This window comes from Acanthisitta chloris, unplaced genomic scaffold (genome assembly GCF_000695815.1).
Source record: "Acanthisitta chloris isolate BGI_N310 unplaced genomic scaffold, ASM69581v1 scaffold17485, whole genome shotgun sequence".
Classification (NCBI taxonomy): domain Eukaryota; kingdom Metazoa; phylum Chordata; class Aves; order Passeriformes; family Acanthisittidae; genus Acanthisitta; species Acanthisitta chloris.
In genome coordinates this window covers 64,143-89,286 of record NW_008672837.1, presented here as the reverse complement: position 1 = coordinate 89,286, position 25,144 = coordinate 64,143, and the positions used below count along the sequence as shown (strand labels likewise).

Genomic DNA, 25,144 nt, shown 5'->3' with positions numbered 1-25,144 from the left:
CTGTGCCAGGTTGCCCAGGGAGGCTGTGGCTGCCCCAGCCCTGGCAGTGTTCACAGCCAGGTTGGATGAGCCTTGAGCAACCTGATATAGTGGGGAGGTGTCCCTTCCCAGGGCAGGGGTTGGGACTGGATAATCTCTAAGATCCATTCCAACCCCTAAAATTCTATGATTCCATGAAATGAAAGATTTGATATTCACTTGCTGAACTCAACTGGGGTTTGCACTAGACAAAGCCACTTGGTATTTTTCTATCATGATTATTTTGCATTAGAGACCTTTCAATCCTCTTGTGGCAATATACTTGGAATGTTATTTTTCTATTTTCCGTAGTTTTACAGGTTTCAGAAATGAGCCTGACACTAGTCTTAACCACAGAGTCACAGAACGGCTTGAGCTGGAAGGGACCTTAAAGATTATCTAGTTCCAAACCCCCTGCCATGGGCAGAGATGCCCATGGAATTTATTGGAATTTGATAAATAGGAGCATGAGGAAAATGTTTTTTCCTACAGTCTCAGGATTGTTTTAAGTAGAATAGTTTATTCTACGCAAGTAAGATGCTTTTTATGTTTTAATTCACTTTGGAAAAGTTTTGGCTTAGGTTCACCTACTGGGTTAAAATGAATTCTGCATATACACATTCCATGCAGGGAATAATGAAATAATTCACGTTCTAGGAAACTTTATAACTTTACAGAACCATTGAGAATTTTTTTATCGTCAGTATTTAGGGAAAATAATACAAACACTAGTTTTCAGTTTTCCATTTCTCATCTCTGAAGGAAGTCACTTTTCGCTGAAGGTTTTTGTTTTATCTGAGGAAATTTTTTCAGTTGATAAAGACAGGAGGAGGACAAAGCCCAGTGAAAAGTAAACCCTAAAATTTATGTAGATGCTGTTTATCAAAGGTATGTCATTACTGCAAGATGTAAAATATTGTGTAGTGGGAAATTCATGTATGGTAAAGAAGACTAGTTGTCCTCTTCCCAAAGTAAAGCACGAAATATTGTTCTAGTCAGCATAATCCAGCTCATCATTCACTTTAATACATATGATTCCTTCCTTTATTTGGTAAATCTGTTTAAAAAGCAGAGCATGTTTTGCTAAATCCTTCTGGTTATGATTCCAGCACACTTCAGTTTCATCTTTATTAGTGGAATTAAATGTAGAATGCTGTTTCATACACTGTGAATTCCAGTTCTCATCCAAACGCTGCCTGACACAGATCCAAAGGAAAAGCTATTGTCTAGTTAAATAAGGAATGTGACATTCGCCATTTTATAATGCACTACACTTAAAAATTGATAATAAAAATAAATCTCTGCTTAACTCTGTAACTGCTAGAGTGACTACAAGGTGTAATGGCTAGGAGGACCAGTTTGTATTGAATCTGCTTGTCAACCATATTATGCAAACCAACAAATAGTCATCCTTTCTCCTAGAAATTGAATGTCCCAGTGCACAGTAAGATTATAATGATCTAAGTTAGGTTTCCTACTTTCTTTTATTCATTGACAATTATAACTGGGGTGATTGCTGATTCCCTTCTGCTTTTGATCAATCTGCCTTGATTAGGTGCGCACTTACACCCCACCAAAAAAACTTCTCAACTAAATTCCTAGATTTTGTGATGCTTTGCAGTTTTCTGCTAATAGGTTAATCTTGGACTAAGAAGAACTCATAAATGCTGCGTTGTGAATCCTGTATGTGTGAGTGAGAATCCCTGTGCCAGTGTTGTGTGTGAACAATTTTAATCTATTTCTTCTTAGGAACTGCTTGAAGTCCAGCTCTTTGCTCCAAAGATATGCTGACATTAAATGTTTGCACTGTTTGTTGTTTTATCTATGCAATGAAAGAAAGCCTTTCTGTGCTGGAATACTTTAGGTTTTCAAGGTGTGAAATTAGGAATCATAGAATTTTAGGGGTTGGAATGGACCTTAGAGATCATCCAGCCCCAACCCCTGCCCTGGGCAGGGACACCTCCCACCAGAGCAGGTTGCTCAAGGCTCATCCAACCTGGCTGTGAACACGGCCAGGGTTGGGGCAGCCACAGCCTCCCTGGGCAACCTGCGCCAATGTCTCATCACAGGAAAAAAACTTCTTCCTAATATCTAACCTAAATTTCCCTCCTTCAGTTTGTCCCCATTGCCCTTTGTCCAGTCCCTGTAGCTCCTAACAAAGAAACATCCTTTATGTTGGAGATGACTTTATATGTTTTCCAACCATGAAAGTTAAACTAAAGTCTTAACATTGGCTGCTATTTCTTCTCCTATTGAGGCATCTGTGTTCAGCCATGAACTTAACACGTATTTGAACAGGGAGTTTGTCAGGGTAGCCACTTGGGCAGGATTTATGCAGCTGTGGGTATGAGATCTCAATCCAGAAGCAGCATCATGATCCCAATGCTGGAAAAGCTGCAGCCTCTTTAGAAATCTTCCCAGTCGTACCTGCCTTAGTATAGCACTGAGAAGATTTTTAAATAGATTCATCAAGACTTGTAAAGGCAAAGTGGCAGCTCAAATAATAGCCTGCTATATGCAGTTTCATTGTGTCTGTCTTTATTAGATAAGGAATGGGGAATTTTGCCTTTTCATTGCTTATGTCCTACATCTCAGGTAGTTTGTCCTAGGTTAGGATGGGAAGGGCATGAAGGAGAAGGATTTTCTAGGAGGAAATGCCGAATCATGTGATGGCCATTTGTGCCAAATCAACTTGACATTATTATTGGGTTGGAATTGAAAGATCTAACAAGTTGTCTGGTTATCAAGATTCAAGCATTTTGGTCTGATAAGAAATTTTATCCATGTTATTCATTCTGCCTTCAATATGTTTCCTCTTAGTTCTGGTCAAAGCCGTTCATCGATGGTCTCGTGGATGAATATTCCACCTGCTAACCCAACTGCCACCAATGCTGCACTATCCACTTTCTTCTTCCCCAACCCTGCCACTGGGAGTGACAGAGCAGTGGAAAAGTAAGATGTACACTTCAAGGCTTACTGTCTGTTTCTGTGCCTTCTTTTTTTCTGTATCTTTTTGAGAAGAGCTAATTCATGTCTCCTGTAGTATGTGAACGATTATCTAAAATCAGGAAAATGCAACCTCAGCAATTTTGACAGGATAAAATAACTATCTATCTTATTTTACCTCTGAGTACCTTCCTTGTTAGAAGCCACCCAGATTGGGCTAGTGACTTCTTGGTTAATACAAGTAGACTTTGTTTCAGGTGGGCAATTCGTAGGGTCTCTCTACTAGTGTTTCATTTAGTGTCTTTTAAAATACAGATTCTTTCTTTTCCACAGCCACCTTGGTCAAATTTGAGTTTCTCATCCTAGCCTTTTGGCCTCTGAAAGACTTTCTTGTGTCTTTACCTTTCTCCGTGGTTTCATTCTTTTCTTTCACTCTTTTGCCCTGCTTTCCTTCCATCCTGTTTTTACTTCCTTCCACATTGTTGTCCATCTTTTGAAGTATTTTCGCTTTTTCCTGTGAAGTTCTTCACCATCTTAGCTTTTTCTTTCAACCTTTATAATATTTGCTTTTTTAATTAGGATAGTTGGGTATGCTCACAAAATTTTCCCAACTCTTGGTAACAAAATCCCATTTCTCATTGCTGGTTGCATTTTGCACCACAACTGAATTGCCTGACTACAAGTTCTTTGGGGCAGGGAGAATCATAGAATTTTAGGGGTTGAAAGGGACCATAGAGATCATCTAGTCCCAACCCCCTGCCCTGGGCAGGGACATCTCCCCACTAGACCAGGTTGCTCAAGACTTTATCTAACCTGGCTTTGAACACTGCCAGGGTTGGTGTTTCTCCCGTCTCCCTTTCTTTCACATCATTATTATGCGTAGTTGTTGTTGCGTGAGCTCAACAAAAGATGATTTAGTAGTGTGGGTGCTCTGTCTAAACAGATTAAATAAGCCATGCTTATAAGAATACTTATATATTCCAAACTTACTTGCATATTCCAAGATCTCTGCTTATGAGAAATGGTGCTTGGATAAATGATACTTTGGAGAAATTCATATTGATGACTGAGTATCCTGAGAACACTTCTAAATGACTGCCTGAGATGGTAGAAATCTCACTGAATTTAGGAGAAAACAGCATCTTTGGTAGTCTAGAAATGTTGTATTGTCAACACATAAAAAAGGTGAATTCTGTACAGGGATAGTGAAAAGCTGTGTAGGATCCATGAAGAAATGTTTCAGAAGTTATAATGCTGATTAGTCTGTAAATCAAGTATAGTATGCTTTGCCTACTGTTGATTTCAGTGCTGATTAGCACTTGACAAAATTTTAACTGTAGCTGAAAGTCAAGTTTGTCATAAAAATAAAGTGTGCATAAAGTTGGGAGCATGATATTCAGAAATGCCAACAGTAAGCTGTGAAGCTTCAGCTTTGGCTGTGGCTATGAATTATAAGCCTGTAATGATGCATGTGAGATTCTGTTGAACGTTTTAGTCATCTCTCTAAATGTGAATGGAGAGAGAATGGCTGAGAAAGGAGAATGTCTTCAGAATGGTAAAAAAAGAATAAAATTGCTCTAATTCATAATTTCATTTTTCAGTGTTGCCCACCGGAAAGCAAGAGCAGTTTACCCATGCGAAGCAGAACATAGCTCAGAATTGTCATTTCAGATAGGAGCAATATTTGAAGATGGTAAGTACTGCTTGAGTAAATATAAAGCAATGAAAAACAAATTGACAAAACTGTTAAAATGGCTTTGGATAAAAATACAAGCCGAATTGCTATTCTGCCAATGGTGCTGATGGCATAAAGTTGGTGATGGAGATGCTTTGTGGTATGAAGAAGCTACTTAACATATCCCTAGCACTGGGAGGCAATGCTTTGGATTTTGGGTGAAGAGGCTTTCAATTGGTCTAATTTTTCAGCATCATTTAAATATGTTGTAGTACCAAAAAAGTTATTCAGTAACAGAAAACAACATCTTGGCCTCTGAAACTCTGTTTTTTAAAATGAGAACTATTGTTGTAATATAACACATGGGCTGTCATTTAAGGGAAAAAACCCCAACTGTTTAAGGGTTTTTTCTAGCAAATAGAGCACTGGTTAAATCAGGTGAACACTGGAGAGAAAGGGCAGCATTGGCTGTTTGGGTCAAGCTGTGTGTTGGTGTGTGTATGTACTTATAGGAAAAGGAATATTAAGATTTATATGGACCCAAATATAGCATTACATGTGAACATCCAGAACGTGATTCCTGTGCTCAAGACTGTTACTCAGTGAGCTTCCATGGATTTACCCTTCAGCAACTGCACAGAGGCCTCAAACCTCCATGCTCAGGGAGTTGGGGCTGTTGAGCCTGGGGAAGAGAAGGTTGTGTGGAGACCTCAGAGCACCTTCCAGGAGCTGAAGGGGCTCCAGGGAAGCTGCAGAGGGATCTGTGTTAGGAGCTGCAGGGACAGGACAAGGGGCAATGGGCACAAATTGAAGGAGGGAAATTTAGGTTAGATCTTAGTCAGAAGTTTTCCCTGTGAGGGTGGTGAGACACTGTGCCAGGTTGCCCAGGGAGGCTGTGGCTGCCCCAACCCTGGCAGTGTTCACAGCCAGGTTGGCTGAGCCTTGAGCAACCTGATCTAGTGAGGAGGTGTCCCTGCCCAGGGCAGGGGTTTCATTCCAACCCCTAAAATTCTGTGATTCCATGACAGGAAAGTTTTAGTTTTTAAACCTTATACCGATGACTATTGTAATATAAACTTTGAAGATGCAGAAGTCAACATTATAGTTTCTTCCTGTCGCAAGGAAATTCCCAATATAAGAAAGAAATAGTACAGAATGGCTGAACAGAGCCTGGATAAATTCAGTAATTTTTGATACTGGAATGCAATTTAATAATAGTTCTAAGCAGAAATTAGTTCACAGCAGCAGCATAGCAAGACTGTTGTTTGTTAGAATACCTTGGTAAAAAATTACAGGTATAGTAACATCCAGAAGACCCTTAAATTTGGCCAAAGATTCATCCAAGTTTTGTGCATCCTGAGGAATTCAAAGTGATTGGAGAATTACATCCCTAAGAACCTTCTGAGTCTAGCAGTTCAGTCTTTCAGCAGAAGGTTAGTAAAAGACATACTGATCTCTAAAGAATTAGGAAATTCTGCAGTGATGACTGTTTTCTTGTCATCCATTGTCACCTTTTAGCTTGCTACCAAGTCAGAAATCTGCATGTGCTTTCCAGAGGAAAAGTGGTATTTAATGTGACCTGACCAAACAAACTTAGGTCCAATAAAGGAGGATTCCAAATTTCCAGTTTACATCCAGTAGGAAAAAACAGTCTAACACAGTACACAGTTTAAACTAGCTGGAAAACATCAATCTGCAGGCATTAAAAAGCTAACTAAATATTTCTTAACTCTCAGAACTGGATCAAAATTGTGTGTGGGAAAGTTATTCTCATAAATGCAAATCTTTTCATCCTGTCCTCCCCAGCCCCAGTAGAATATTCCTAATTTCTTTAACGAGCTGAAACAAATGGGAAACTCAGCAAAATCTTGTTTTTCTAGTATGTATAACAACAGAAAAAAATAATGCAGACATAGACATCTCCTTCCCCTTCTTTGTGATGTTTATTTTAAAGCAGACAGAGAATAAGACATTCCTGTTCTCTGCCTCCTTCCAAACAACTAAGTATTAAACCTGGTCTTCAGGCAGAACTTCAGTTCTGCTTTTTTTGTAGCAGAAAGTGGTCTGGGGTCTCCACTAGGATCTTCCCTACTAGCACAAAATCATTCCTGATATTTCCTATTAGAGTCTCCTTGCAGGCAAATCATGTCTGAATCAAGTTATGTGGGAAACCTTTCAAAGACGAGCTGAATGATTGCTCTTTTTAAAGTCCTTAACACCAGCTAATTTAATTGAAGTTTTTTAAAATATGACTGATAGGGATCTTCAGCAGACATAAAACTGTGTACAGGAGAAAAAAAATCCAGTGCAGGATGGCAAAGTTTTGCTGTCTAGGAGAGGCATTTCTGATGCAGAACAGCAAGGGTTGAACACCTGTTGTGTTGGCTTGGGGTAAGAAAGTCTTTCAAGAAGCAGTTGCTTGTGTGTCATGCATTGGTGTGAGAGAAATGTTAAGACTCTTCTTGTGTCAAGAGATCTCTAGAAGTTGTGGCAAAGCTACTGAGATTTGGTGCGTTATAGCCACAGTTCAGGTTTTCACCTAGAGAGTTGGATTGCTTGAGGACAAGGACAGAATTTGGCATCTGTGGAGAAATGTTTCAGCTGTAAGACTCTTTTTCCCTGTCATCATACAAATCACATTGGAAGCTTGGGAAAAGGTTGCACGGATTGCGTTTTGAAAACCCAATTGCAGATTTCCTATGGGAAAGATCATGTTTCCTTAAACACATTTGTTTTGGTTTGTTTCGCTGTATCCTGATTATATTATAGGCCTTGCAGAGCTCTCACCCTAAGGTAGGCAGAAAAAAAGGGGCAGAAGTTGCAAGTATTAAGGTAGCAACTGGATGTATGTAATAATGGTCATTTCATACTGGTTCCCAACGGGTTATGTCATGGATGGCTCTGTCAGTATAGACAGGTATTCTCATGAGAAATGCAGACCAGTCCTCACATTTGAAACCCCTGAACACCTTGGCAAGGGCCTGTTCTTTTGGTGCTAGGCACCTTTGTGTCTATGCTGGAATCAGATTGCAGTGAATCAATTCAGCTCCTTTAGTTACTCAATTTAAATTCCCATATGCCCTAATAAAGCCCCCAAATGAAGAATTAAAGTAATAATACATCAATTCTGCAGCTCTACCAATAACCTTAACTATCAAAGTGACAACGCATCAATCAAGTTGACATACAGCTAGTATCAACCATTAAAGTAACTGTTAAATTAATGTCTACTAAAAAGTGCTGCTTCCATTAGTGAGGGTTTTATCCGTCTCTCCTTTCTCTACTCTGCCCGTCTCACTTTTCTAATCCTGTCTCTTTCACCTCTCACTGTTTGTTGAGTTTTGTCCTTTTTCTTCCTTCTCTTTTCTGTTTTGTTTCCTTTTTTTGTTTCCCTTTGCTGTTGTTGGTTTGCCTCTCTTGGTCCATAGATGTTGATTGCAGTGGTTCTCTCTTACCTGTCATTATTCTGGATGAACCTTTCTGACTGCTCAGACAGGATAACAGCATTTAGTGAAGTACAGTCTTGCACCTGTCATAGCTGCTAAATGCAATATTGGTGCAGGAATTAAGGGTTTAGCCTTTACTCCCATCTCCATTTCCTGTTTCTAAACGGGGACAAAACAATCTGTTGGTGTCTCAATCTGCCAAGGTTAGATTTGCTAGTATTTTAAAATAAGCTTTGTGTCACCTGATAGGAATCTGGATAGGATCTTAGCATTTCCATATTGAGGTGTTTTCACCATTGTGCTACCCTGAGTCCCCCAGTCTTCCCATTAAAGTGACATAGAATACAAATGCTAAGGCACCATCTGGTAAGTTAAAAAGAAATGGCAAAGTTTTCTATTTAATTGAATTGTGTAAGAAAATGAATAATGTAATCTGAACAATATCCACTGGATTCTTTTGTTGTTGTTGTTTTTTTTTCAACTTCAATTCAATTTACCTTAGGCTGTGCCAATATTTTTATTTCCCAGTTGTTACAGCCTATATTATTGACAGCACATAACAATATAATTCAAGTGTTTAGAAGCAAAGCTTGAAGAGTTTGCAGCTGGATAAGGGCACATATGGGAAGAAGCAGAGTATGATCTGAGATTGAGAGAGACATATGCTGGCTGTATATTTCTGTTGTTCTTGTTGTTGAGGCAGATATTCCCAATAATCATGGAAAGAATAATCAGACTGCCTGGTATTGAAATTTTGCCAGCCTTGGAGCCAAGTGTTATTAAATTTCTGGTTCTTGAAAGAGACTGCTTAAAAGTCAGTAAATGGGAATTTCACTTGGGAGAAGTGTTTTTAGATAGGGTAAATGGTGTTTACACAACAAACATTCCTTGGCAGTATTGCTAGCAGGAAGGCTTCCTGAAAACTTGTCAAGATAGCTCTTATCAAGGCTTTTTACAAATTTGAAAATCAGGTTTTAGGGAGAGAAAATACGAGGAAAACTGCAAAAGTGTTTTGTTCCTCAGGAAAAGTGTGGCACCCATCATCCCTACCAAGCATGAAAGGAACACAAAAAGCCATGTTGTCTTCCCCTCTTCCTCTCCTAGTGTAACAAGGTGCCAGCCTTAGTTAATGTCCTGGTTTGGGCTCCAAGGCCAAAGTCCATCTATTGCACTCTATGTGCAAATTCTTCTTTTGCTAAGGTAAATCTGAGGGTAGAGCTGCTTCTTTGTGCACCTTTTGTCTGTGGATTTCCAAGTTCTCAGAAACATCCCTGTGGATTAATTATCCCCATTTTACATCTGGGAAAACTGTGACTGTACAGGCTGTGGACAGATGTTCATCTTTTCAGATACCTCCACGTTGTTTGGAGCTTGTTACCCCAAACTGGTGAAAGTTATAATCACTCCGCAAGTGACAGATGAGCAATACCAAATTCCTACTGACTTTGTTTAGAAGTTTTTACAAGTCACTGAAGGTAGTTTGGCCTTAACTCAGGAGAAAGACAAGTCTCATGGGTTGGTGAGGTTTAGCCTTGGTCACCAAATTACATTGCAGCAAACTCAGCAGCAACTCAGCTGACCAACCTCTATTTTAGAGGGAGCCAAATTATTCTTTGGACTCTTATTCACTAGATCTCCATCAGCTGTAATAGACACTTGGGAAGTGACTGCAAGCTGAATTCCACCTTCACTAGTTTGTCATGGTCTCTCAGTGTTGTTTGCCTTTGCTCACAAGCCTGAGCCCTTATGATCAGGCTGTTTTATTTGTGGTCACACAGTAAATCTTCAGCTGGGTCAGGGGTAAGACCCTCTGACTCCTAGCCCTGTGTTCTGTCCCCAGGATAATTCTGCTTCTCACAGCATGCTTAAGGGAAACAGCAGGTTTTGAAATCTCAAATTCCATGCTAACCCCAAATACGCTAAATGTCTCTGTCTTTCTGCGGTCAACCTCACCCACGGGGATTGATTCAAAAGCCCAGAAGGATTTTCAAACAGTGAGGGCTTGCAAACACATTTTGTTGCTTTAATTTAATTTTCTGATGAAAAATTGACCAAGTGATGGAGTTGTATGGAGCTCAGTTCTGGTGCTGTAGTGGTTTCAGCAGTGAGATCTCTGCTGCCCTCAGAATACAAACCTTGTATATGTAGCTTTTTAGAGTTATTACTCTGACAAATAGTCCATCAGAAAGAGAGGCCTTCTTGTGCCAGGCACCATGCACGTTAGGTTTCCTCCCAAAAAACCTAGTTTCCACAAAGATGTGGAAGTCAGTGTGAATGAGTGTCAGATTCAGCCCTGCTGAAGTCAGTGGCACGTAGGCCATGAACAAATCCTGCTGTGGAAACGAATCTTGCTCTCATGTTTTGTTGAGACCTGTGAAACTTTTGAGCTGCCAAAGCATAGCAAGAGCCGCTTAGAGCATTGGAGCTCTGAGAAGAACTGGTTGCAAATTTTAGGTGTTTATTTGCAGTTAGATAATCATAATGTTGGCAATATCAAATCTATTTCCTATGGAGAATGCAGAAAGTAAGAAGAAATGCTGCAAATGCCAAGTTGACCATATTGTGTTTCTTGATAAGATGAAATCAGAAAAATTTGTAGTTGAAGATCTCATTGCAAATCTGTAGATTTTTGTTTGTCCATTTGAGTTGGGATGGTTGTTCCATAGCACTTGCTGTCACACTGATGGTCAGATATCCTCCTCCTCTACACTTTGCTTCCACTACACTGAGACTGCTGAACTGACCTTGCAGCAGGTCTTGCTATACAGTCATTAAACCTGGCTGAAAAGATTTAATTTTTAGTTCTCTGCTCTGTGTCTTTCATCCTACAAGTATTTTCCCCTCCCTGTCCCTAGCCAGCATAAAACTTTGTCCTATGGGATGATTGGTCCAGTAATGACTTGTAGTTTTAAGGCCAAATGTGTAGTTTCTGCAGGAAGGTATTTTTAAGTGAGGCAGCACTGAGAACTGTAATCAGTGAGAAGAAGTGACAGAAAGGGGACACTAGGGAACTTCTCTTGAGCAGGGTATTTTTTTCAGGAATAGCCTGTGTGTCCTGGGTTTAAGATGAAAGAAGAAAGGTTTCTCTGTGGTTAGGTGTTTTGGATTTTAAATGACTATGTGCTGTTATACACTATACTTTGGAAACGGATTACAAAGAAAACAGGATTGTTGGAGCTTAAAGCAGCTTTACATTTAGACAGCATCTTCATGAATATAATTTGCCTACAGAAGGAGTCAGTGATGTACATAGGTTTGTTAACCCTTGCACAAGGTGATTTGATTGGGGGCAGAAGACCACAGCTGCTCAATATTAATAGTTACTCTTGAGTGGGTTTTTTGGTTTTTTTTAAAGAGCTGATCTCTAGAAATTAAGACCTTATAGTAAGAGGGATAATTCTTTCTTCAGTCTTCATGGAGTCTAAAAGAAACTTCTGCCAACAAGTGAGGCTGTGTCATGTGCGTGTACAGCGTTTAATTTCCCAGGCACAGAGCTCAGTTGTACCATCTGTGTCTCGTCTTCTGGGGTGAAAATGGTATTTGTCACTCAAGTCCAATTGCTGGGCCATCATGCATTATCCCTGAACATGCTGCAGTGTGCAGAGTTCACTATTATCTTACCAAACTTGTTTAGAAAATATTGCTTTGGAAATTTGCAAATTAAGTGTTAAGTGATTCAGCATTGTTTGAGCATTTCCTCTCCTGGGTAAATTTTAGGTAGATTTAAATTCCAGTGTGATCCCCTCAGATTAGGGCTCCCCTTATTTTGTACAGGCATTTTTAGACACTCACATGGCAGAGATATCTATCCTCTCTCTAATGGAAATTGAGGTTGAGCTCCAGAGGAGAAGTAGAAATTTCCTTCTTCCAGGTTTTCTAGTTGTTTTTTCTTCAGAGCCTGTCATTTTTTGGAGCTTGTTTCCTATAATACAGATGTGCTCTTGTAGGTAGGGGAGACTTCAGGGAGGGGTTTGGCTGCTGCTGGCACATTTGCTGGAAAGGGTGGAATTACAGCCGCTGCGGAGGAGCTTCTGGAGGGAGGTTTGTGGTGGTGTCAGCAATGCAGTTTCCAAAGCATGTGTACTCTCTAATTGTGGACTAGAAATGACAAAGAGAGAGGAGTGCCTGCTAATTACTAATAGTAATGTAAGTTACTGTGTGTGCACAGATCCTGAAAGGTAATTTTCTGTGCACATATTCCCTTTGGTCTCTTTGTGTTGAGCACATTCATTACAAATGTAAGCCAAGAGTTTTGCTCTGAATCTAAACTATCAGGAGGATCATTTGAAAGCAGTTTAGTTTTCTGGATTTTTTGGAAGTAGCTTCTGAGCACAGCTCCTAGCTTCACTGCCTGACAATAATAGGACACAACTTAAAAACTAGGGGAAAGTATGTTTTTAAATGCTCAAATTTAGAGCCTTTCAAATGCTTTTGCAAGTGAGACTTAACATGTTGCTCTCTCTTAACTGTTACTTCCCTGAGATGTAGAAGGCTACAAATATCACATTCCCCAATGTGTTAATGTGTTTTAAATAAAGCACTGACATGGCTGGCAGCATGTTTCAGCATTTGTCTGATCTCTTCCCCAAATACTGTCTGTCTCAGAAGCACTGTGAGGATAAATTAATACGGTAGAGAATATCGTAGGTTGCTGGAAAGTGTGGGATTGTACAGCTACATAGGTACCTGGATCATATCCTTGTAAGATGTCTGATAGGGGAATTTGAGGACTTTTTAGTCTATTTTCCAAAGAAATGAGGCTTCTGCTTCTTTTTTTAACTTCTTGTCAAATGTGGTCAAAATCGATAGAGGAAGTCAGATTTCATTAGTTCTGTTGCTCACAGAGTAACTTTTGGGGAATTGAGAATCCAAGCTGAAATACTTGGGATTCATGGATACTCTTGCATAAACTTTGGGATCAGCAGTGGTAAACAACCAACAAGGAATTGTTCAAGCCTTTTCCTCGTGCTTTGTGACTGTATTGGAATTTCAGAGAGGATTTCACCAGAAGAATGATTCAGATTTTGCCCATTGGTCACTTCCAATAGCAGCTCTGTTCTGAAGAGATGAGACTTGGAGTGACATCTGGCTCATTTCTGTTTCCCCTGTAATCCTTTCCATGCTTCCTTTTCATGCCAAGTAAGGTCCTATGCCATTGTTTCTGTGGCTCTGAGCTTTCAGTTTCATCACCTCTTCTCCAGACAGGTTTTTGGTCTTGTTTTGCCCTACCTAGTGAAGTTGTTTTCCACTGTTTGGTATGAATTCTGACTTTCCACCAAAGTCATAGATTTTCTATTTCATAAACCTGCCCTAAGTTCCATTAACTGGTTCCTTAATGAAGTCTCCTGCACCCAAAAACTAACTCACCATGTACACTTTGCAGAAGTATTTAAGTCAAGTAGTTAATAATCCTCTTTATCTTTCCTAGCTGGATTCTTGAATTGGTCGTTGCGGTTTTGGATGCTTTGCTTGGTGCCATGGTACTAATTCAAACATGAAAAGATGCCGTAATTTTTCTCCTTTTCTTTTGCAGTGCAATTTTCCAGAGAACCAGGATGGCTAGAAGGCACACTAAATGGCAAGAGAGGACTTATTCCACAAAATTATGTTCAGTTTTTATAGCTTTGTGCATTGAACGCCAAGAAGGTGTACATGGTATCCATGGATTTTTGTTCTAGTCACTTGTCTCTACTTTTGTGACTGCTTTTAATCAACGAAGAGCTGGACTATGGATTGAACATCCTAATCTGTATAAAGACATTAAGTGTTGCCAAATATGAATTACAAAAAGCAGATCTCTGAGGGTTGAAATGGGAGGGAGGGACAAGAAAGGGGAATGGAGGGATAGGTTAATTTTTTAATAGGGTGGTTTTTTTTCCAGTTGTGAAGAGCAGTAGTGCTATGTTTGTTTGCAAGATAACTAGCATTTTAAGTCGAGTATTTGGTTGATCTGTAACTCAACTTCCTGTCCTGGAGATTATGCCTGGATAACCAGTGTTTTTAACAGACTGTGAGGGTGGTGAGACAATGGATCAGATTGCTCAGAGATGTTGTGGATGTCCCATCCCTGGAAGTGTTCAAGGCCTGGCTGGATGAAGCTTTGAACAACCTGCTCTAGTGACACTTGTCCCTGCCCATGGCAGCAGAGTTGCAACTAGATGATCTTTATGGTCCATTCCAACCCAATCCATTTTATGATTCAATGATTATTTGAGTTTGGAAGATACTGTTGGCTGAAAAAAAAAAAAGCTATCATGTTGACAATTAAATTATATTTCAAAGTGGCCTAGCCAGTATGGAACAGATACCAGTAAGTAAAATAATAGTTATCAAGACATGACATTTTTCAAATGTCTTCAAAGAGCACATTGGTTTATGTTGTGTGTATGATTTCATTTATTTTATAAAGATAAGACACATGAACTTTTATTACAGGCTCCTATATGTCATGGTTCCTTTGCTACTCAAAAATATCACTGTAAATGAAATAAAATGTTATTTGCTATTTGGCTTGTCATTCCTATGTTGTGCTGTGAAATAATGATTGGCAGCTATATGCAGTCAGCCCCAAGCAGGCTTCAAAATGGATGGAGAACTTTCCTCACTTCAAACAGGCAACTCTGCAAGCTCAAGACAAAAGGAAGAGAATCTTTGGCTATGAAGCTTTTGCATCCTCAAAGTATCTTGCATTTTATCTGTTGTCTGTCTAACAGCTCATTGACCTTGCCTTCCTTTCTCCCCTGTAGTTATCAATTATAAGGTCCTACTGATCCTTCAAGGTATGTGACTCCTCAATAGCTGCCTCAAAATTTGTAGAAGTATTCGAGTAGCAAGAGTTTTAAAAAAAGTTACATGCAGTTTATAACTAAAGATTTGTAGTTTTCTCTCTCCAAATAAGACCCTCTGGGAGGCAGTGGAGGAGATGCAGGAAAATATGATGGGATGACATACTAATGCAGGCTCACTTATCTGTTAAATTGGACTCCACAAATCTTGAGTCATTTACTGCAGATATACTTAGCTTGCAAGTTTTTCTAGCAAATGTGAGTAGTAAACCAGGTAATGGTTAATGCTGCCTTAAGGTTGGGGTGGATTTTTCTCCCCTGAAGACTGAACTCCATACTATTATTTTGTTCCTTTGCCCAGACTACACAGACCATTGGAGTATGCACAAATCATTTCCAGCTGGAGCAATGGTAGGCCAAGTCAGCAGAGCTCTCCAGCACTAAACCTTATCACTTAGAGGAGTTTTGTTTGGTGTATTCTCCTGGTATTTGAGCAGTGACTCTGCCATAAGCAGTTCTTGGCATAGTGGCTAAGTGACCCAAGCACTGAAGATGACTATTGGACTTTTTTCGAAGGAGAACAAGTTCTTTAATTTGCTTCTTGACTCTGTATAAGGAAATAGTTGCAGCAGTACATACAGCAACAGATTGCAAGTTTCCTTAGCTTTGTTCATATGGCAAAGAGCTGTTCTGGCTGGGGGTTGTGTTGCCTGGGCCCACAGCTCTATCAACTCGTTTGTGGCCTTAATCTGGAGACAGGATGGTGTTTGTGTGCCAAACTCGGTTCTCATGGCTACCAGTTGGTGGAAAATGTTGAAAGAAGAGGGAGAATATAAATCTTTGCTATTAGCCTCGCAGGTGTGGCAGCTAGGTATGTTGGCTTGTCAGATAGCAAAGCTCTGATAACTTGAACTTTACAAGCTTTGGAAGTTGCTTCCATTTGTTTTGTTGTTGTTTTAAACCTGCAGTGGTGCATGTTTGATCTTGTTCTGGCTGCTGTCTTCCAAAACTGTCAATGTTTCTCAGCTCTAGCTCTGTGGTTGGGTTTTTTTTTTTTTCCCTTTTAACTAAGGTGGTGGTTTAAAAACGCAGGAATAGTGCAGGAATGAAAGGTTCAGTGTCTCTTCCATCCAGTCCTCTGACCCTATTTTGCCTTTAGGTGAGATGTTTTGATACCACCTCCTGTTACTCCTGGAGCCATGGCAGGACCCAAATGAGAAGAAAACTTTTCTCCTGAGAAATGATACACTGAGCAGAGGTAATGCTAACCTAAACTTTCTCACGTCCTAGACACTGTCTGAAGGCAGTGGTGTGAGCTGAGCCAGATCAGATCTGGCTTTCAGGCTAACCACACTGTCTGTTAGGAATTCAGCTGTGGGAACTGCTACCCACCATATGGGTTTCCACATCAGCCCAGTTCTACTAAGGCTGAGTCCAGACTTGCACAGCTGAGTAGCCATGGCACAGCTCACTCCTCATCCTCATGCTGTAAATGATGCCCTTACACTGCCTGTTGGGAAGAAGAGATTAAAAGATGATAAAAATTTTAAAAAACCATATAAAGTCAGGCCCATTCCCATCTTTTGAGATTACTTCTTTCCTGGAGCTGGCCTTAGGGCATGTCTCTTTTCCATGGCTTGGTGGATTTGGGAGAAGTGGAGTTGTGTGAAAACTTGAAGCAGGAAGGAGGACAAGGTGTTCATTGTGGAGAAAGCTGATCAGAGGGTTCTTCTCTTTTAGCCTGGCAGCAGGAGTGGTCGTTCTCTTGTGGGTCTGGCCTAACTCCATCCTCCTGTGTGGAACTGCTCTCTGGGTACAGCATCAGCTTAATCCTCAGGTTGGGTTCCCCCTCCCTTGCTCTGCACTGGTTACTGTGCATAGAGACACAGAGTTTTCAAAAGCTGAGACTGCTGGTAGTGAGCACATGACATAGGCTGGAAATTAGAGTGTGAACTAGGAAAAAAACCAAAACCAACCTAGAATAAATTTGTGCTTTTTATGCAAAATGACGTTGGCCATCACCGTGGGGCCAGAGCCTGACTCCCTCAGCCTGTGGATTAAGGTCGAATGTGTGTCTGCTGAATAATTAATGGAAAAGCTGAGACTCCTGACTAGCTGGGATCAGCAGAAATTTATAGTCTGTTAGTCACTGGACAGTGCACAGCTCTGTGCCTTGGCTGAGCAACGTTTTCACTCTGCAGGGTGAAAAGCCCTGGGGGTTTTCAGGCTGCTGAATTGCTGTGAAGCATTGTCCCAGCTGATCTTCATGGCAGGTTTCCTTCTGATGCCTTCTTTCATCAGGAGTGAAAGAAAAAAAATATCTCATTAGCTGATTTAGCTGCCCTGTAATGAAAATAAGTGTTCCTGCTACACTGCTTGCAGCTTTTGCTAGCCCAGTCTCTGTAATTGTGTCAGGGCAGAGACTCAGGCAGAAACTTGCCTTCCTCAATGTTCTGTTTCTTGTTCTCTTAACCCATTTCACAATTCTTACCTGGTTTGCAATTTCAAGAGAAATGTAGCTGACAGAGGCCTGATGTAGGCTGGAAATGCACCAGTGCTAAACTGGGTTTCACTGAAATTCAGTCTTCACTGGAGTTTCACCTTTTAAGCTGAATGTGCCTGGGACATTGTTTTCTACACCAGATCCAACACTGTGCCCTCAGCTGTCCTTGCAGTAGCCACAGGTAAGCTCCAAATAAACTTCATCCTATTGACAGCTACAATTAAAGTAAGAACACTTTAAAATCCTTATGGCATGGCATGTTTTACCTAGCAAAATCCGTGACATGAAAGGGCATTTTTTTCCCATTCCTTTCTATCTTAGTAATATTGTACTCATCATAAACCCCCAGTCTAGGTCAGATTACAAGTTTCATTATGTTTTTAAGTAGTGATAGAGTCTTCTTATTTCTAGAACAGCATATGACAGATACATCTGCTTGTAAACATATGGGAAATTTTTCTTAACACTGCTGATCCTCTACTAGTCTTCCCTTCTGACAATTCAGCAAACAAAGCAGGTGCAAGGATTTTTGGCAATAAAAAGTTTATGTAAGTTCTTATTAAAAAACAAGCCGAAATGCAATTAAATGCAGGTCTTGCACCACAGACCTGGCTCTGTGCAGAACTTGGGGGTGACTTTTGGAGATAGGGGACAGAACAAACCAGGGTAGCAGGATCTTATTGTAATTACAACTAGAAAAGACCTGATGCTGAGAAGGCAGTTTTGTTAGTCACTGGGCAGACCCTGTGTATATAAAATAGTGAATCCCTCTTTCCATGAGAGGAATTCTAACGTTGGTCAATAGGTAGGGCAGCATAAGGTTAACAGAAACTGGAAGCTGCTGGGCTGGTTTCTTTGAGTAGGATGTAGCTTGTGCCCATAAGTGTCAGCACATCATTTGTCAAGCACAGTGACCCAGGCTAAGTGAACCTCACCCTTGGCATTCCTTACCCTACAGCATGAGTAGCTGTTCCCTGGCTGAAGCCATTGCAGGTGATGTGTCATCCCAATTCATTGATGAAACCAAACCTCCAGATGTATGAAGAAGGATGTTCTATTACATTGTTAGTTGCTCAAGTGTCCCAGGCTAGGTTGGATAGGGATTTGAGCAACCTGGTCTAGTGCAAGGTGTCCCTGCCCATGGCAGGAAGGTTGGAACTAGATGGTCTTTAAGGTCCCTTCCAACCCAACCCATTCTCGGCTCTATATTGTTTCTAGATGAGCAAAAGTTTGTCACTGCACCAGCACCTAGCTGAGATTAAAATGCAAGAAATACTTGCAATCAAACCAGTTTAATTCATGTATATTTGTACAATTTGTATAAAAAAAAAAAAGAAAAAAGAAAAATAGGTACTTGCAGACATTAACATAAAGACCAAACAATATTTTCTATTTATTTAAAAAGCTTTAAACATACAGAAGCAAACCCCTAATTATAAATGCATCATTATGCATAGATTTTACTGTTTACACCATACTGCTGGCTGCTTTTATTTTTCATCCAGGAATCTATTTAAACTCCAAGAATTCTTAAAACATTCCTCTGAGCTTCCTGGCCTCAGAACTGCTGTCTATCTTCCCAAGTCATTGACCTTCCAAGCTGAAAACATTGCTCTAAAAAAAGTCAGATCTTTAATAAACAATTAAAAGTGCATTAACTGTAGAATTGTTTAATTTCATGTTTAAACAAGTCAGTGAAAAACACCACCCTGTGAATTAGCTTTTTGCATTATTGATTGTAAAGTATCTTTTTCTGTTTTTAATAAGATTTTGATATTGCAAACTTTTAGTCTTCTCTATTTTATCATCTCGTGCAACTGGCCCAGTTGCACGACGTGTAGTATTCCTGAAATACCCACTGCAGTACATTAACACTATTTTACATTTTAACTGTGTATACAATGCTCTTGCTGCATATCCCTGTTCCTTCTGCCAACAAAAGAGTTTAGCTCAATGAACATAAGCCCACTTCTAAAAGCTGTTTAGTTTGTCTTGTATTTTGCAGGAGACAAATGCCTATTCCATTCTAAACAAAGTCAAAAGAACAGAATTAACTTCCTGGTAGCTAAAAACTAGGGTTGGGTTTGGTTTTGGGGTTTTTTTTTGTGTTTTGTTTTTTCTGTACACAGGTTTAGATAAAAAAAGTGATGGCTATTCTGCTTAAGTGTCCTTGATAAGAGAATACTGCCTCTTACAACATCTATATCCAATTGGATCTATTACTTCAATGATCTCTAGCAAAAAAATAATAATCAATGAATGGTTTCATAAACAACAGGTGATTAAAGTAAAGGATTTATTATAATCTGCTTACAGTTGTTTGCAAAGACAGACATACGCTTTTGCATAAAGATATAAATTGCTTTTTAAAACTAATTTAGTGTGTTTAATTATATGAAGTTTTCTGTGAATTATGAATTGTACCAAACCAAGATTAAAAGTAATAAGGTACAAAAATAGGAGCAAACAGACAACAATTTGGACTGGGACAGGCATTTAACAGTGAAGTGTAGAATATGGCTTTGCTATTTTAGTCAAGCAAAGTTACTCTGAGACAGAAAAGGAGGCAGTAACTTTGTTAATATAAAAAGCTGCTGCAGACTGTATTCACCCAGAACCTGGCTTTGAAATTTTCTAGTTTAGACTTAATAAAAAAAAGAAAAAAAAAAGAGAAAGGTAAATTAAAAGATGGATGTATGACTGTGTCTTTACTGTAAACAACCAGTCTGCATGCTGTGTATATCTCACGTTGGAAGTTTGGCTTTCATATTGCTGTGCAGGTCAGTATTTAAAGATCTGCCTATGAATTAGACTTCCAAAAATGCAAATAATATATGTATGTATATATTTATATATAAAAAAAACCTCTCTGAATACAGTCTTTACAGATTACCCATTGCATAAGGCAGGTGTCATTTAAAAAGACAAGTAGCACTGACTGTCTTCAGCACACCAAAGTGCACCTCAAAAATTTGGGTTCAGAAAGGGTGTAAAATTCTTAATTCGACCACCATTTACAAGAAATGCTACATTCTGACCGGTCAAGGGACACACTAGAGCTCCAAAAATACCAGTGGCACCCAGAGAGAACACTACAGATTAGGACTCTGAGAAACTATTCTATTTAAACATGGGCATATGGTAGCAACAGTTGAGCCTCAGAAAAGTTCACCTGTCCTCTATTCTACTCCAAAAGTTTTGTAGTTGCTTATAAATTGTGAAAAAAAAAAAATCACCTCGAAGATTCTTTTCTTTGCAGTCTTGTTTGAGACAAAATCAGACCAACTGAGTTGAACGTATAGTGTCAATATTTGCCTTCTCAGACGTATTCTGATTGTTACAAAAATGTTTACAAAATTACATCCGTTTTGTCACTAAAAATTCTACTCAGTGAATCTGCCCACATCAGTCCCTTACCATCCCTCTCACCAGTACCCATCTCTTTGATATACTTACTGTAATGATCTGCATGTCCCCTTCATAACAATCAGCTCTCCCCCATCTGAAATAATCATCTGACCTTTTAAGATGGTTTCTAGATCCAGTATTTAAAGGAAAAAAAAAACAAAAAAACAACCAACCAAACAATCTGGGAAACCTTAATTAAAAAAAAAAATAGAAAAATCATTCACCAACCTGCTCACTCATCCCCAATCCCCTGAGAGAGAAAGGGAAGAGAGGGCAAGAACTCACTAGATCATTAAGCTGGTAAAAGCTTTGGAGAGAGACCATAATTTGTCTTGTTAAATGAAACCTCCGTGAAGTGGCAAACACAACATCGTGTAGTTTCCTACGGATATATGAAGCAGGATTTCTAAGATGTGCTCAAGTCACATAGGCTTGCAAGAGGGACAGAAAGGGAGGAAAAGAGAGAGGAAAAGAGAAAGGCTTAAAACACAACTGAAAAGGTTAAGCATTATGGTTATTTACAACAGATACTGTAGGATGGTAAATTAGATATGATGCTAAAAAAAGGCACAGCTTTCCCTTTCTTAAATACACTGTAAACGGTTCATTATGCATGCAGAACATTTCACTTTACAAAAAAATTACCTTGTTTGTTTAGACAAAGATAGTACTTAAATAGTCTCCAGCAAAATAGAGTTCTTTCAAAAATACTTTCCCGTTCATCCTATTAACCATTAAAGATTTTTTTTTTGTCTCATTTACAAAAGTTCCTTACACCTTATTTCAGGTCCTTCACAATTTATACATACAGCAATGTACAGTACAGCAAAAGACTGCAAAAAATTATTTGTAAAGCCAGCACAATAGATACTATAAATTGATACCAGGGCATTTGTTTTTCACATCTTATCCTTCTGAATTAAATAGTAAATGGACACTTAACACAGTGTATATCATCTATGATGGGATAACATGGGATAACAAATGCCACAGGTGGGGATAACGGAGTATTCCACACCAAATGTTCTGTTATTACTTTACACGTTAGGGTTTGTGTGTGTGTGTGTATATATGTGTGTATATATATAGCTTTCGTTTCTTTTTTTTTTTTTGTTTCTTTTTGTTTTTTACAAGAAAAGAATATTAATGCCCCATATTGACTTTTACGTTTTATGTGCAAACCAAGGGTAAGCTTTAAAAAGTTCTCATTAGTTCTCGAACCCTTTTAAAACAAGCAAACAATACCAGAAACTACATGGCGTATTTAAAACTCCATCTGTTAAAATATCAAAATCAAAGAGTTATTGACTAGATATGGCTTTTCATCCAGAGGAACAGGAACATTTTCTAAGTGTTTTAGGGTTATGGGGTAATTTCCAAACATCTAGGTCTTGCCAAATCCGAGTCAACTGCTTTCCATTCCCCCAAAACCCTTCGTATGATTTGAGACTATTCAGAGACTGCTGATGTAAATAGCATGTTTAAAATATGGTTTCTTGGGTCCTTCATGGGTGTGGAATAACACAGGGAAACTTAAGGCAAAGTTCTTCCATTTAAGACATTTTTCTATCACTTCCTGTGAAAGTACAGGGGCTTGGCATTCCCAGATTCCACCTTTGGTAGCTGGTCACTGATGATTTCCACCAGCATGGCTGGAAACTCTACTTTCAGTGCCTGAGACTCTCGGAAGGTGTAGAAGCAGAATTCCAATAAGTCACTAACAAGCTGAAATACAGAAAGAGACACTTTTTAGGAAAAACAGGTGGGGTTTTTTTGCAGGCAAACAACAGCTTATTGATAATGGAGTATTACCAAGAAATGGCATCTTACTCTGGCTTGGCAGTTCACTTGCAGGGGAAATAAAACAAACAAAAGGACTCAAATGCCAAAGGGCTACTTCACTCATTAAAATCAGCTAACTAGGAAAAACCAAGATACCACAGATTTGATCTTTGCAGCCTAACTGCACTTTTCATTTCACTAACAGCAACTTGGTCACCATGAAAACTATAGGTACTCACTGTCTATGAAAATAAATAAATAAAGCCTTCAGCCCAGAGGGGAAAAAATCAGCCACAAACTATTGTATCTCTAAGTTCCAGCTGGATACACATTCATTAAATCAGATTATTTGCTTAACTTCAGTGCATTCTCCAGGCCTGCAACCTACAACTGCCATAGCAGCTGATGTTTTCAGCTCAACAACAGGAATGCTGTGGCACATGGTGCCATTTCAGGTTTTACAGCATCACAGTCTACCTTTTTTTTTGGTGGCTGTGATCTAAATGCATCTCCTGAAGTCTTACAGTATGTTGGACCCTTTGTAATCCTTAAGAAAAACACAACCCAAGTCAGTCAAGAGACAGAAGCAAATCAGCTCCCAAGGCACTCATAAATGAAGCACATCCAGGTGTCAGTGAGCACATGAACTTCCACTGCAGGACACCAAATTACTGTGTGGTATGACTGAAGAAAAACTAGAGCTTGTGCTGTTTAGAACATTCCAAAGATACGCACAGCTTCATTTTTGTGCCTTATGTCCTTGCAAAGGGCTTAAACCACTTCTGCTCTGCATAGTTTATCAAACACAGGTTTGTCATTTCAACTCTTAACATGCAGAGCTGCACTCTGCTCCTGTTAAAGACAGAGCAAACCGAAGTGGACTTCTGGAAGGCAGAAAAGGAAATAAATACCACAAATATGGACAGCAGCACTCCCATCCTGTAGCACCATACCTTCCTGCTCATTTTCAGGACTTTCACAGCTGCTCTTGCAAACATGTAAGCAATTTATGAACATCACAGAGAAGTGCTGAGATCACTCAAACACATGATTTTCTGCTATTGAGCACTCCATGAGTCTGTTCGCTGTGGCTCAGTTCATTCCCGATGATCTGGCATGTCATGAAGCAATGCTAATTAATTAAACAGATGCATGCTAAATAAGTAGCATAGACATAATCTGGTTTTCAAGGGGGAAAAAAATGCTGATGTTCAAAAGGTTTACTTTACCCATTAGGAGGAGGTTGTTCCTGCATATACTGAGTGCAAAAAATATTCCAACCACCTCAAAACCAAAGCGAAGGAAACTGTCTCTTGATGCAATCACCACTCTCTCCTCCCTGTCACTGGCATCAAGAGCAGCACCTCAGCAAAGTAAGCTTTGCACCCAAACACAGCCCTGACAATGACCTGATCAATATGCTGCTTTTCCTAAATTTGTTTCCTATCACTGAATGTGAGTGAGGGGGTTGGGGCCACCTCTGTCCAACCATCCTCACTGTGTGTGCTGGTTTGGGCTGAAGTAGAGTTAACTTCCTCCCCAGTGGCTAGGGTAGGACGATGTTGAGGATTTGTGCTGAGCTCAGGGTTGATAATGTGTTTGTTGTTGCTGAGCAGAGCTCACACAGAGCCAAGGCCTTTGCTGCTTCCCACACTGCCACACTGGTGAGGGAGTTGGGGGTGCATGGGAGACTGGGAGGAGACACAGCTGGGACAGGTGACCCAACTGACCAAAGGGATGTTCCAGACCATAGGACATAACGCTCAGGATATAAGGGGGGAGGAAGAAGGAGGCTGGGGGGACATCTGGAGTGATGGCATTTGTCTGCCCAAGGAACCATTACACATGATGTGTCCCTGCTCTCCTGGAGGTGCTGAACACCTCCTGCCTGTGAGAATCAGTGAATTAATTCCATGTTTTGCTTTGCTTGTGTGTGCAGCTTTTGCTTTCTCTATTAAACTGTCTTTATCTTAACCCATGAATTTTTCTAGCTTTTAACTTTCTGATCCTCTCCCCCATCCCATTGGTGGGGCAGTGTGCGAGCAGTTGTGTGGTTCTTGGTTGCTACCTGGGGTTGAACCACAACACTGTGCCACTGGCTCACCTTCTGCAGTTCAAGCTAATTCCTGCCCCATCACCACTCCTGTGAAGCCTCTGACTGCAGTGAGGTATCACACAAAAACCTACATAAAAACTACTAATTCTGACTTCTCTGCAAGCTTTTAGTAGTATCAAGTACATATGTATGTCTGCTGCAAATGCAGACAAGGAGAAATGAAAAATAGTAACATTTATGAAGGAAGCATAATCTATTCCATACAACAAACCAGTTAGCAGTCCAGTAGGTGAAAACTAGAATGCAATCATGGATACTATCATAGCATAACACACTATGAGTCTCACCACAGAGCAGAAAGGTCAAGTTTATACACCAATTTAAAAGAAAATACCTCCCTATCCTGTAATACCTGGGTTGGAAGCCTTAAGGATCATGTATTTTCTAAACCTATTCAGTGTGCTAAAACTTTGGTTCCTTTCTTTCTCAACCTACTTAAAAAAAACCCAGGAGCACATGTGTGTC

General features: G+C 39.8%; 2 protein-coding genes across 2 annotated transcripts in view; one reads left to right on the top strand and one right to left on the bottom strand.

Annotated features, from left to right (window-relative positions):
* Window positions 1-13,899, top strand: part of ARHGAP10 (Rho GTPase activating protein 10) — a gene marked incomplete at its 5' end in the record, with an annotated part of 86,804 nt that extends 72,905 nt beyond the window's left edge. The window contains 3 exons of the mRNA XM_009074658.1: window positions 2,839-2,970; window positions 4,566-4,657; window positions 13,619-13,899. Coding sequence (XP_009072906.1) covers window positions 2,839-2,970; window positions 4,566-4,657; window positions 13,619-13,707 — 313 coding nt within the window. The remainder of the gene's footprint in view (window positions 1-2,838; window positions 2,971-4,565; window positions 4,658-13,618) is intronic.
* Window positions 13,900-21,279: 7,380 nt separating this feature from the next.
* LOC103802204 (mineralocorticoid receptor-like) overlaps window positions 21,280-25,144 on the bottom strand; it is a 51,707-nt gene continuing 47,842 nt past the window's right edge. Inside the window, exon 6 of the mRNA XM_009074657.1 lies at window positions 21,280-22,506. Within this exon, the coding sequence (XP_009072905.1) occupies window positions 22,351-22,506 (156 nt within the window). The 3' untranslated portion in view covers window positions 21,280-22,350. The remainder of the gene's footprint in view (window positions 22,507-25,144) is intronic.